The sequence below is a fragment of the Cryptomeria japonica genome, chromosome 9 (assembly GCF_030272615.1).
Source record: "Cryptomeria japonica chromosome 9, Sugi_1.0, whole genome shotgun sequence".
NCBI lineage: Eukaryota > Viridiplantae > Streptophyta > Pinopsida > Cupressales > Cupressaceae > Cryptomeria > Cryptomeria japonica.
Genome location: NC_081413.1, coordinates 536,763,992 through 536,777,949, shown reverse-complemented (window position 1 = coordinate 536,777,949; position 13,958 = coordinate 536,763,992). Strand labels below are relative to the sequence as shown.

The 13,958-nt window shown below is 38.8% G+C and overlaps 1 protein-coding gene across 4 annotated transcripts in view; it reads right to left on the bottom strand.

Moving 5' to 3' along the window:
• LOC131077101 (bifunctional purple acid phosphatase 26) overlaps positions 1-13,958 on the bottom strand; it is a 246,894-nt gene that overhangs the window by 162,499 nt on the left and 70,437 nt on the right. For all 4 annotated transcript variants that reach the window (XM_058014529.2, XM_058014531.2, XM_058014528.2 and 1 more), the window contains one exon: positions 2,193-2,304. In XM_058014529.2, coding sequence (XP_057870512.1) covers positions 2,193-2,304 — 112 coding nt within the window. The remainder of the gene's footprint in view (positions 1-2,192; positions 2,305-13,958) is intronic.

The following is a 13,958-nucleotide window of genomic DNA, read 5'->3' as shown; positions in this document are numbered from 1 at the left end:
CATATTCTGAGCAGCTATCGTGACTTACTAAAACTAGTAAGTCCAGAAATCATCTCTGAAGAATTTGCATGTCAAACCACGCTGGAGCTCTCAAAAAACCCAGAAAAAACCCTATAAAGAAGACAGTCGTCAACCTATCACAATTTACTAAAAATAGTAAATTCATAAATCTTCTCTGATTGGAATGCATGTTATACCATCCTGAAGCTCATGAAAAACCTAGAAGGATCTAGAAGGAATCCAGAGAGCAAACTGTAAAACTCCTACAAACACCCCTCTGAAAACCTTCCTGAAGACACAAACCCTAATTTAGTCTTTCATTAGCCTACAGGTTTCCAAAATAGGCTAAGACTCCATCCATCAGTCTAGAACTGAGAAGGGGACATTACATTGTTCTTATTCCACTACCCCCAATAGTTTCTCATTCGTCCTGAGTTGGCCTTATGAGCACCTGCAAATCTTTTGTTTTGCATTCAATTTAGAGGCGTGATTTTAACTATTATTCTCAATTATTTACTTTGACTTCCAATGCTTGGTTCTCTTGATGTAACACTGAATCTACATAGGAACTTGACTTGGTGAGAAAAAGAAAATAATCAAAATAAATTTGAGTTTTGGCAGGTAATTAACTACTTTTTGGAAGGGCATCATGCAAATTTATTATGTTGTTACACATGTTTTATCCAGAACCTCTTATGTTTGTACAGACATTTATCTCCTATTGAATCTTATTCAAAGTTTTGTTAGCTATACCATACAAAGAATACTTCTTCCATTATCATGAATACAATTATCTCCTATTCAATCTTATTCAAAGTTTTGTTACCTATCGGCTATACCATTCAAAGAATACTTCTTCCAATATCATGAACATATTCTTGATCCCTGCACTTTCCTATAATCCTATCTTATCTCTATATAATGTTGGTCCTCGAATATGTTCTTCTAGTAGATTGTCAAGATACACAGAAATATCTCTACTTCACTCTTTATCATCACTCAAGCTCAACAGTCTAAAGGTACTTCACGTGTGAATGTTATTTCTGGTAAAAGAGAATTGTTTGTGCAATATCCATATTCTACTAAAACCAAATACAAAAGTATTGAAAGATAGAAATGCACTGATACCGAAATAAGACGTCAAGATGAATAAATACAAAATTAAAAGGATATCACCAAGGGCAGCAAAGCTGAAATAACTTAGTGGTGCCTCTCAAAACCAATAATTAAGGCTAGTTGAACTCTTAAACCCTTTGGGAGCTTAAAAGGAAACCAATTCTATGTTATGATTAACATGTTTATTTTTATTAAGCCAGAAATTAGTACTATGCAAAAATTATAACTAAAATTAGTACTATTCATAAGTTACATTATCGATGATCAGGTAGGAATGATAATGCGTATTGGATAAGAGGGATCGACACTATTTGGTCAACTCCCAATAGCTTCAAAGTTTTAAATGCTTTGGATTGTATGTTCTGTTAAAAACCTTCCCAATAAGCATAGTGTAGGACCCACAACCACAGACAGATTATCAGTTTCCTTAATGTTACCAGGAATCTTTCAGCCAGTGGATGCTATGATACATGTATACTTTTCTTCAAACCAGCATATCAGGCAAGACTGTTTTCCTGACTATATAGTCTAAGGTATTATTGAGATACAAATATAGATTGGAGGTAAAAATATACTTTTGCATCCATGGAGGACTATATAATGACTCCCTTCTTGTTGTCCGCTTTTTGTGTATATTTCTTTTCTTTTTCTTTTTTGATAAAAGGTGACTGACAAAGTCACCAATGTTTCCATTTTGTGTACATTTCTACTAGCCTTGCTATTTCTTTTTTAATCAGGGTATTTTGGATTGTACCATTTTTGTTTATTAGATATTTTCCAGAGTTGCTCTTGCACTCCTTTTCCTATTATAATATAAGTATGTGCATTAAGTCCCATTTACTTATTTTTATCATTTGGAGATGGCAATTCAATTTTTTTGTGTTTCCATTGTTTGAAGATGAGATGATTTCAATTCTTATTCAGGACTCTAACAAATTTCATGAATCATGCATTTTAAAACATAACCATAACCATAAAAAGCACTTAAGTTCTTATTTCTTTCCATTTGAAAGTATGCATCATATCTAAGGAATCAATCAAAATGAAAGAAAGAAGTTAAAATTTCATAAACCCACCTATTACTCCAAATGTGTAAGAAGAATCTGGATCAATTATTGGAGGTGTAAAAAACCAAAATTCACGTGCAGAGCTTCCATTCCCAATTTTGTAGTAGTACTTTTGATCATACTGGATCAAAAAGGCAAGAAGTCATCAGATAACCATGCCGATTCATGAATTTATAGAAAAAAAATTACTAGTAAACTACAATCTGGCAAAGAGAAATTGTCAGGGATGAGTACCAAATTAATCATCTAGAAAACATTAGTTATTATGTAATTATAGATGAAAGTAACAATGTCAACAATCACAACTACTAAGCATTTAAAGCTTCTACATTTTCGTGAACACAATACACGGACACATTTGCAGAGTTGTTCTAGAAAAAGATGATAAACTCTTACTCAGCAATAACTCTTTTGGTCCAAATTAATTGAAATCTCGGGACTCGGCAAAAACTCGGCAAACTTATCGAACATTTGAAAATATAAAATTCTTAAAATATTCTTGAAAAACGCACATATACACTGAATATGTAGAACATATTACTGTTTTCCATCATATATAAATCAAAGTTTGAGTTAAATACATAAAATATACCAAAACATAAGTGCAACCGCTAAATGAATTTGAGTTCAATACATATTATAGAGGATTTGCATTCCTTGAATCTCTTTTCTATAGAATTAAAGTTCTCCTCTACTTCACATCTTCCATTAAATAAATACTTTTTTCAATAACTAGCACTGGCATGTGCACACAAAACCTTTCAAATTTTCAGCTCATCTCATACACATTGATGAACTTTGTCAACCTTTACAACACGCCTTCAGCTTCAAGAACATAGTTTAAGAAGCATGAGACTTCCACATGAAACTACCATATCATGCAAAAACACCATACTGCAGTTTTCCTCACACATACACCCAAAGGATTCACATTCTTCCCACAGAGATGCCACATCCCTTGAAGGCACCTATTTTTAACTTCTTGTGGATAGGTACACAGTTACACTAATTGATTCGCAAATGGCGAGGTGCAAGGTTATGTAATCAATTGCATGATAGTCTTCAGTAAAAGAATACCCAACAAATCATTAGTGCAGATTTATTTGAGTTTTTCTCCTGAAATTTTTTGCGATTTTATTCAAAAAATCGCCCAAGAGTTTTTTGCAGAGTTTTTTATCTATGGTTCTGGCCATTCCCATACCTGTAACATTTCAGGGACACAGATGGATTGGAAACATCCCCAGGCCATCCCTGACTTCTCCTGCTAGTCTGGTTACATCCCAGAAACAGCACTTGGCCATCTACAAATGTCCAGGAATGACCAGCCATCCTCAGACAGAACGAATGTTTTAAAAAGCACAAAATTAACAAAAAGAAAATAAAAAAAAATGATATCTTACATTGGTTGTCTTTCAGATATTATGTATTCAGTCCTTCAAGGCAAGAAGTTGTTTTCATATTTTGCTTGAAATATAGTGGATGGAGGATTTATTCTTGTATTATAGCTGATACGATAGAATTTACTTACAAAATTAATGGAGACTAACTCAATAGTTTATTATTGTATGGAGGATTTACTTTTGTATCACTGCATTTCTTATGTTAATTTTTCATACCTATTTAGTATTTAAGAAAGAATAAATTAACACAATACTTCTTTATAAGAATACCCACATAAAATAGCCAAACAAAATATATGTGATTCTAAATAAAATATTCTGTTAACAGCTCATACAAATAAACAGAAAACAAATATTTCTGATGTTAGTCATATCAGAAATGAATTCCCTTGTAAAGGGACTAAATAAGGATTCTCTTCATTGTGTATATTTCCATTCATTTTAAGAAATTTTACTGAATATCAAGGTCCCAACTTGAAAGGGAACTGCAACCAAGATATTGGTAGAATAGCATAAAAAACTAGTTTCACATTCCAGTATATAACATTAACGGATATATTTATACTCTTTCAACAGGTTCTTCCTGAAACTCAAATGAAACAATGAAATTTTGTTGATTTGTATGTCAAATATCAAGTGAACTCTAATGTTATGTAATATGGTTATATAATAAATATGGTGAATTCATTTTCATACAAATTTATTTAAATTTCCTATATTTTAAAAATACCTTATTTTTTAATTGTCATTCCCAACATGCATCTCTGCATTTCCTGCCATCCCTGTCTTGGAAACACTGTCAAACATAGCATTATAACAGAAGCAAGAGTACGATGGGAAATTTGTCACATGTGGCTGTACTTTGGGAGGCCATCACAAATTGTGGAGAAAGCAGTGAGAAGATAAGGTTGATGGAGAAACTTGAAAGAGTCTAAATAAATTTTCAGCTATGAAAAAGAGTTTCATTTCCACCTGTAAATTTAATTCAAACACAGAATTCTATAAAACTCAGAGAGTGATTAAAATTGCAATAAAGCAGATTATGCCCAAGTACCAACAGCAATACGTAGATGAGTAAATAAACCTCCTTCATAGCTATATTGTATATGAGTATCTGCAAATCCAACACATTTTGTAAGAACCTACCAAGGGTTCTCAACTCAGACAATGGAGGTTTTTAGTTGACCCTGTTGTGTTTTATGTTTTGTACTTTGCAATTTCTAACAACAAGAGCTAGTTTTGAACAAATAATATGCAAAAATCAACATTGGAAAGAGCTGGGAATTAATTGAACTTCAGAAAAATAGGATTATCACACCCTTATTACACCCAATTTGCATAAACACCTTAAATAAAGAAATCAGACAAGACCAGGAAGTTTTATTGTCAAATAACTCAAATTTATGAAACCCCTTATTTTGCCGTTGCTGCCGTACAACAGTAAATAATGACAGCAAAATTATTTATCAGTCCAAACTACCCGAAATGGTGAGTTTAGTAACTCAAACTGAAGCTACCAGCTAGGTGTCTCCTTTAGGATTTATTTCAGAATTTTTAGACGACTCCTTCAACAAAATCGTACCCTTTTCAAGGAAGAAAGGTACGGCAGATTTGCAGGTCGTACATGCACCAAAACCCCTGCTTCAAACACACGTATTTCTGACTCTGTGGCTGCAATCAATCCTTTGCATAAAATGAATAAAAAAACCTGTCTAATCTGCCCAATCTTGGTTGCTGGATAAAACCAACTGAAAAGCGAAATCAACTAATATTTCACAGCCTCTAATGCTGATGCACAGAAATCCACCGTTTTCCTGTACCGATACTCTCAGATCATCTACAGGAAGAAACCCCTACTGAAACCCTCAAGCCAAAATCTCCTCAGAGAAAACGCAATATCAAATCTTCACATAATGAAAAGAAGACCTAAAAACTTCTTTTATCTCCTCCTTTAGGGTTTGGCACAATTCCCAAGAAAAGTACAATTTGGCATTTAAATGAAGTTTTAACTTTTAATATTTTGACTATTGAGGCTTCAAAAATAAATCATTTTCAGTTTAATATTAAAAGTGGCCCCATCCGATGAGAAATAGACCCTCACTTAAGTTACAACTTAAAGTGACTTTAAAATATTAAAACATTAAAGTTTGCCACTTAATATTTAATTAAAGTATTTAAATATTAATATCTCTCTAAGTATCCATTAGAATTGTCTGTCGTCAGAACTGGAGACTGCCAAGCCATACTCTGCCACTGCCCAACCCAACTAGCTAAAAATAGCAAGACTGCTAAAAATAGAAAGTATCTCAAACGGAATCCTGGAGACCTCAAATGAAAGTCAGTCCTGTAATGCTCACTCTGAAGATGAAGAATCAATCTCCAGAAGACCCTCTAACCAACCTCATCAGCCTACGAGGATCAATGATAGGCTAATCTACCCAGCTGACAAATGTCAACTAGAAGGGGACATCACAGTCCGCCCCTCCTAAAATTGCTTGTCCTCAAGCAATCTCAACTCCGAATGCTGTAAAATCTTGTTGTCCTCATTTTTGTTTCCAAAAATGAAGGACCACTACGAGGAAATTTTTATGAAAAAATAAAAATTATTACTCTATGGCACGCTTCTCGAGGCAGAATTATGACTAATCCTTGGACTGGCTTAATCCTCAGTCCGTTCTCGAACTACGTTTCGAATTTCGTCTAATTCTGAGTTCGTTTGCTATGCCTTTCCTTCAAATTCGGGTTTTAAAACCCAGACTGCAGGTGGAGAATTTTCTTCAAACTGCAAGTTTTAATGATATTCATTGTTGTGGTCTTTGTAGGGGAATTTTTGATCACTTACATGTGCATTTTTTTATTTCAAATATGTCACTTGTAATTTATTTTAAGTTTCCCATTTAATGTTTTTATCTTTTTATTGTTTTTTGGTCATTTTTAGTTAAAATAGGGGTTTTTTAGCTCAACTGCAAGTAAACATGCAGTTTGTCCAAAAAACCCCTACTTTAATGGGTTTTACATGTAATAGGGATTTTAAATCCCCATTACATGTGTGCAAGTGTTTAATACTTGTTGTAGGGATTTTATTTCCCCCTTACAAGGAATTTTAAACTTGCAGTTTGTCTTTCAAAACCCGATTTTAGCATAAAGTTCATTTTTGTCAATTTTTAAACTTGTCATTTGTCCAAAAAAACCCGATTTTGGCTTAATGAGTGAAAAAGTGAAATTTTAAACTACTTGTTTTATATTTAAAACCCGATTTTGAGCATGAAAAGGAAAAAGGAGAAAATCGAACTTGTCATTTTATGTTTAAAACCCGATTTGCTTCCTTTTGAGGAAAATCGAACTTGTCATTCATTTTTCAAAACCCGAAATGCAAGAATGAAGCGATTTTGGACTTTTTCAAGGCGAAATTCGTGGATGAATCGTTGGATGATGGGGGCGTTTTGAGTTTGCATCCTATCTTCTTGCATTTTTTGACATCTATCATGCCATTTCAAAGACAAATCCGCTGGTTTTTACCCTAAGAAACAGCAACTGCGTTTTTTTTTTAACGTGCCTCATGAATGCCACGATTTGAGCGGTTAAATCTTCAATGTTGCCCACACTCCTAAATCGTTTTGGCCTTTCTTCCTAAGGCGTGGAGGGTAAGAAAGGTTTCGCACCATTTAATGGTGCATTGAATGTGCAATATGCGATGAATGCCACGTTTTTACAAAAACGTGACTCTCTCTTGGCTGCGTGTTTGATCCTTTGGCATTAATATCTCTTCAAACACCTTTGGTGTTATTATTCCAGCAAATACCTTGATCATTTTGCTTCAACAAACCCGAAAGGAACACTTTCATTGGCATTTTACTCTTGCAAGTTTAAGATTGCTGCCATTTTTGGGGGCATTTTCACAAAAACGTGATAAGGGTTTAATAGTTCAGTTTTGCTTCTTCATCTCAAGAAGTATTGCATTGTTGGAGAAGCATTTTGATTTTCCAATCAAGGTATGTTCTTCCTTTCTTCTCTTCTTTTTATTATTTTCATGTCTTCTTCATTTTTCGTTTCTTGTTACGTTCTTCGCATGTGTTGTTCTTCCCTTAAAATTGGTTTTCATGAAACAAATCTTCCCTCTAAAATGCAATTGTTAAATTGCACTATTCTTCTCAAAATTCCATCTTAACTTGTATTCGAGATTTTTAATCTCGATTGCAAGTTCGCAGGAAATTCTTGTTCTTCCCTTACGGTTGAGAAAATTAATCATTTTTGGTTAAATTTCCAAGCTTGAAAAATGTGAAATACCTCTCTCTTGCAAATTCGGATTTTGAAAACCGGATTACATGTTGAAAAGATCTTCCCATTTTCATGAAAATGACTATCCCGGATATTCCCATTTCTATCCATCCACGTTCCCCATATCCGCACTTTTCATTTCCATCATTTCCCGCAAGTCAAAACCCCATTTTCCATCCGTTTCTCCATTTTCGAATTTACAAGTATACTTGTATTCGGGTTTTAAAATCCCGATTGCATGTATGTACTTTCCAACTTGTATACTTGCGAAAATTCCCTCAAGATCCGAAATTGGTCAAAGTCAAGATTTTCCCATTTCTACATGTCTTCCCTCTTCTTCTCACAAAACCGTGAAATTCAGAGATCAAAGTTTTACCCATTTGAAAAAAGAAAAAATGATATTTGCAGCTGATTATGATGTGGCCTTAACCCTTTTAAGTCTTCATCACATCATTCCAGGTTCGCAATCAATGTCAGATTTGCCGGCATCGCCAACTCCAAAGAAAATGAAATACAAATATGACAAATACCAGAATGAGATTGCACCTTCCCAGGTATCTTCTCCATTGGATCGTATCAGGGATACAGAAATAGGGCACGTTGATATGGCGGAATTCATTCACAGGGTAGAAGATCCACAGGATAACAACTTGCAGCGGCTGTTGGACAGCCATATCCATCATGCGTCTTCTTTCCCAGTGGCTGCCCTAGAACCTGAATTTATTCTTGCATGCGCCCATCATTTTGACAAAGAGTCAAGAGTCATAAAAAATGATGATGGTGAAGCCATAATTCGTCTTGATGCGGATACGATCAAGAAGGTCTTCAAAATACCTCCTGCACCTGTTTATATGGAAATCACCAAAGGAAGTGCAGCAGAGTATTATGTGAAAAGAGAAAAAGATTGCAAGCGCCACATCAATAAGTGGATTCATGAGCCACGTCCTTCCTTCTCAAGATGGGCAAAGTTGTACCGTTGTGATTTCAAGTGGGAGATAGGAGACACCATCACTCTTCTCAGCAGAATGTTAGGCCTTGAGCACTCTAATGTCTTTGAGCCATGGATGTATCAATTCATCATGTTCATACGGCAGTCGCATCACATTTCATGGGGTGAAATCATCAGCGATGCTTTGTGCGAACAACTTGCAGCAGTTCCTACCACTATGACCTTCTTTATGAATTCTTATTTGGTATATTTAGCAGCATCACTTAGACACTTTCCAGGTCTTTCTACCAAGGGTGATCGCTCGCTCATACCAGTTTGGGAATATTATGACCAGCTGCCCTTGAAACCTAGCAGACTGCATTTCAGAAGAGTCCAAGACGCATTCTTTGGATATTTTATGTGTCAGTTTGACATGGATCTCAGAAATAAACGAGTATCAGATGAAGCATGGGTCAAGGTATCTGAGTATGGCTGCTTATTCCTGCAATTTCCCACCTTCACCTACATGAGGATTGGGTGCTATGATGGACAACCATACATGCTTCCAAGATACCCGACCGATAGGATAATTCTTATGGAGTTGGGAAGACAGATTATGGCTGTTCATACTCTTCAGTCTGCTAGACACAAGGTTGGAATGGGAATCTCCAGCACAAACCCATTGAAAATTGGTCGATACTCCCTTGTCACATCTGTGAAGGCTAAGGCCATGGAGGTTGAATTGCAAGAAATCAAGCTTAAGAGGTTCAAACCTAGAGCTGATTTTGATTATAGAGGTATGAAGGAAAAGATCAAGAAATCCTTTGTACATGTTCATCGCATTGAAGACATCTGGGCAGATCTCCGCACAGAAGCTGAAGTCCTGAAGATGGATTACTGCAGGCTCACTGTTGAGCAAATTGTTGACTTGAACTTGGCAGATATCCCACAAGGGATGATTGATGACGGGCGTATACTTGATCCTAAATACATTTCACGGAGGGTTGAGGAAGCTCCACTTCCTTTGATTCAATGGTCACATAAAGAGTGCGTCTCCATTCTTGACAGATTTCAGCCTATCTTGGCCAACACTAACGCATGGTTGAAAAGCAATGCTGTTAGACTTATCAAAATCAAGGTTGGGAAGGAAGATGATTCTACAGGGCCTCTTGGACGAAAGTCTGAGATTCAGATTGATAATAAGGAGGGTGCTTCATCTTCAAGCACAAGGATCAAATTACGAGTTAGTCGTGCAGTAGTGCTTCCACCTGAAGAAACAACTACTCGTGGGAAGGAGAAATCGCGGTTCCATGTTCAGGTGGTTGATCTGGATAATCCAGAAGAGGGGCAGCAATCTGATGATGCGCCTAGGTCTCCAGTTCTAGACACGCCTCACGAGGTCATTCCTCCAGTTTCCATTGAGACGCCTCTTTCTCCTCCTGATTTGCTCATTGATGAGTCTCCTCAGAATGCAGTTCCCATTTCAGCATACGAGCCTTCTCCTGATCAACAGCGAGAAAGTATGTTGAAAGTTCCTGAAGATATTCCCATTTGCATTCAGTTATCAGAAATTGACACTTCCACTTCTGGTTTTGAAGAATTCATGAGGCAATCTTCATGTCCGTTGGTAACTGAGCAAAACATAGTTGCTATTCAAACAAATATTCCTCCCAGGGTGACCACAGTGATTCAAACAGAAACTGCTTCTCCTTTGCCTACAGCTGCTACAGGAAGTGAGTTGATGACTTTGCCTCCATGGCTTAGTTCTTTCACCCCGAAAAGAAAGAAGCAAGAGATCTCACCTGATGCCTTCGACTACCAGCAACTCAAACAGTCCAGATCCAAAGTTGCTAAGAAGGCGAAGACTATTTCCAGGGTAACTGTTGATAGCAACAAGATGAAGGTAGCTGAAATTGTGGAACCTATTGCGGATAAACCACTTGAGGAAATGTCAGCTGCTGATTATAGGGTTACAAAGGTAGAATTGGGCAAGCAAACACATGGGGTTATTAAACATGATGCCCAGTTTTCTGTTGCTTCACTAGTGCAAAGATGTGACGATCTTCTTGCTAAGAAAAACAAGCTAGAAGAAGAAAATCGACAACTCATGACAGCCATCCATAAAATCACAAAACCTGCTGCCGAAGGGAGTAACTCTATTGGTTCTTCTGGTTCCCAAGAATCGATTCGTGGAGTGTTATCGGGAAAAAGTGTATAGTTAGTAATGTTAATTATCAAAAGTTAGTTAGCCGACGGGTAGGTAGTTGGAGTCGCGACGGTTGGGTCGCACCCCTTCGGCAGTCATATATTGTATCACCTTCGGGTGTTGAGACATGTATTGTGAACGACGGATATAATATGAACATCCTTTGACATTAATGGAAAGCTTATTCTGGTACTTCTTTTATATTTGCATTGTACATTGCTGTTCGATTTCTGTATTCTTCCTGTTTACCCAGTGAGGTAAACATTTGGCGCCGTTGCCGACACGAACTCAGGAAGGGAAGACACGGATGGCGCACAGACACAATGGGCCTACCCGTTGGTGAGGTGAACCATACGGGACGGAATAAAGAACACTTATTGTAATAATTATGTCATATTGTTGGCATAAACTTGTCTACCACATTATGAATGAATAAAAGTGTTCTACTTTTTATGTCATTAAAGCGGTCTGGGAATTAATGCCCAATACACTGAATAAAGACAAAAATAAGCAACAATATATAGATGAACGTGCAGTAGCCCAACGTGCCTTGATCCTTGAACAGCAAGCGGAAAGGCGACAGAGGTATAAGCGAAGAGAGGAGGAACGCTCCGAAGGGGACGGTGAGGCCAGAGGCCACCCACGGAGTCGGGAGGAGTTACTTGCGAAAACCCGCCGCAGGATAGAGTGTACCCAAACTCAGTTGAGGGAGTTGAGGGACTTGCCACACACACCAGAGGCTAGCAAAACTCCAAGGAGTGGGGAGGAGGCAGGAGAGGGAGAAGACACCGGGGCTGCCAGGAGTGTCGGAGGGACACCGGGGCACGGCGGTCAAGCACCCCTTATAGGATCTGACCCATCAGGAGTAGGACAACAGCCACCACCAGTAGTAAAAAGGCAAGGTATGGCACAAAAACAAAAACTTCCAAAGTTCCATGGGGATGGGAAAGAAGACCCTGTCCACCATTGTCGCACGTGTGAAACAATTTGGGGAGCGAATGGTGTTACCGATGAGGACGATTGGGTAACACAGTTTCCCGCAACACTGAGGGGCGTAGCCATCGACTGGTTTTCGGACACGGATAAGGCCAAAATTGGCACATGGGCAGACCTAAAGAAGGAATTTCAAGCAGAGTTTCGTCTCCTAAGAGACGATAATGAGATTGTAGCTGAAATCTACGGCACGAAACAGAGGAAGGACGAGACTGTCCGAACCTACAGCCGGCGGCTCAAAGAACTACTAGGAAAGATGGAGAACCAGCCGGCAGACGGATTGAAAAAACGGTGGTTCGTGGAAGGCCTAAAGAAATCCCTTAGACGAAAAATGAAGATAGTACCCCCTTCTTCATATTCGGACGCCTATAACAGGGCAATGGATTTAGAAAGTGAACAGAAGACGTCCAAGAAGAAGAAAAATAAATCCTCAACGGACGATGATGCCTCTTCGGACAAAAGTGATAGTAGTGATGACGACTCTAATCGGAAGGTACGGGCTCTCCAAAAAGATATGGAGCGAATGATGAGAGAGATAAAGGCAACAAAAGGAAGCACAAGCAAGGGCGACGAAGGGGAGTTATGGTGCACGGACTGCCGTACCGACGGACACACCAAGGGGTCTTGTCCGAAAAAAGCATTTTGTGATATTTGTCAGATTGCCGGACACCTTACCAAGGAGTGTCCGTACAATATGAGGACTCGTAGCCAACAGGTTCTCTTTGCAGAACCATCTGCGTCAACTGGCACGTCCCAGCCTGCGAGCAACAACGCTTCGTCTGGCGGCTACCGAAACAACAGGCGAGGAAGAGGCAATAATAACAATACGAATAATAGAAGCCGAATCCAATACGACGCTAAAGGGCGGCCGATGATACAATGCCGAGCTTGCAATCACTGGGGGCATTTCGCTAGAGACTGTACGGTGGAGGAAGCACCACAAAAACTTTGCAAGTGGTGCGGTCCCGGGGACCATGATGATGGCAATTGTCCCAAATCTGGCGTGAACCTGTTGAATGTAGAAACGGAGGATGCACTCGCCATAACAAGGTCCAAGACGAAAGCAGCCACTTATCCAGACCCCCGTACGGAAAAACAAAAGGCACTGGAGGCACGAGCGGAATTGGAGAGGGAAATGTTGAGGAGCAAGGGTGCACAAAAGCTGGCGGGTACTTCTCGCTCTGAAGGAGAAACAAACATTATAAACCAACTGTTACAGGTCGAGATACCTGTCAAAATGAAGGACCTCCTAGAAAGTATGCCGCACTTGCGAGCGACGTTGTTGCAATCCGCAATAGTAACCCCAGTAGGCCAACCAATACATGGCAAGGACAACCTTGGCGAGACAGCAGCAGACCCATTAACCCTGACGATCAACAATGGTAGACACCCAGCAGTGGTGGAAATGGGTATATTGGGCACCATCCTGACCGACACAATTGTCGACGGGGGGTCGGGAGTAAATGTCTTGCCAGAGGAAACATGGAAAAAATTGGGTAAACCTACTCTCTGGCCGTCCACCTTTACTTTATTGGGAGCAGACCAACACGGCATCAAGCCGCTGGGCACACTCATGGCGCAACAGGTGACGATCGGAACACAGCCATTCGTCCTGAATTTTGTGGTCATCCCATTGAAGAAGAAGGGGTACGACGCCATCCTCGGCAGAGGCTGGTTGGTGGCGGCCAAAGCAAATCACAATTGGAAGAAAAACACCTTGTCCATGGAAAAGGCTGGCCGAAGGTATACCATTGACCTCAAAACTCAACAGGTCAGTGAAGAGTTGGCGTCGGAGTCAGAGTCCGACAGAGATGATACCGACGAAGGGAAGGAGGGCAGGGAACCAAATGATGAAGGCATCTTAGGAATTCAAGCCTGTTCTGAGGATGAGACGGATTCTTTGAGAGGGCTCTTCCATTGGCAAATGGAAGACTATGAATTATTGTATGGGTGCAATGTGTTGGGGATCG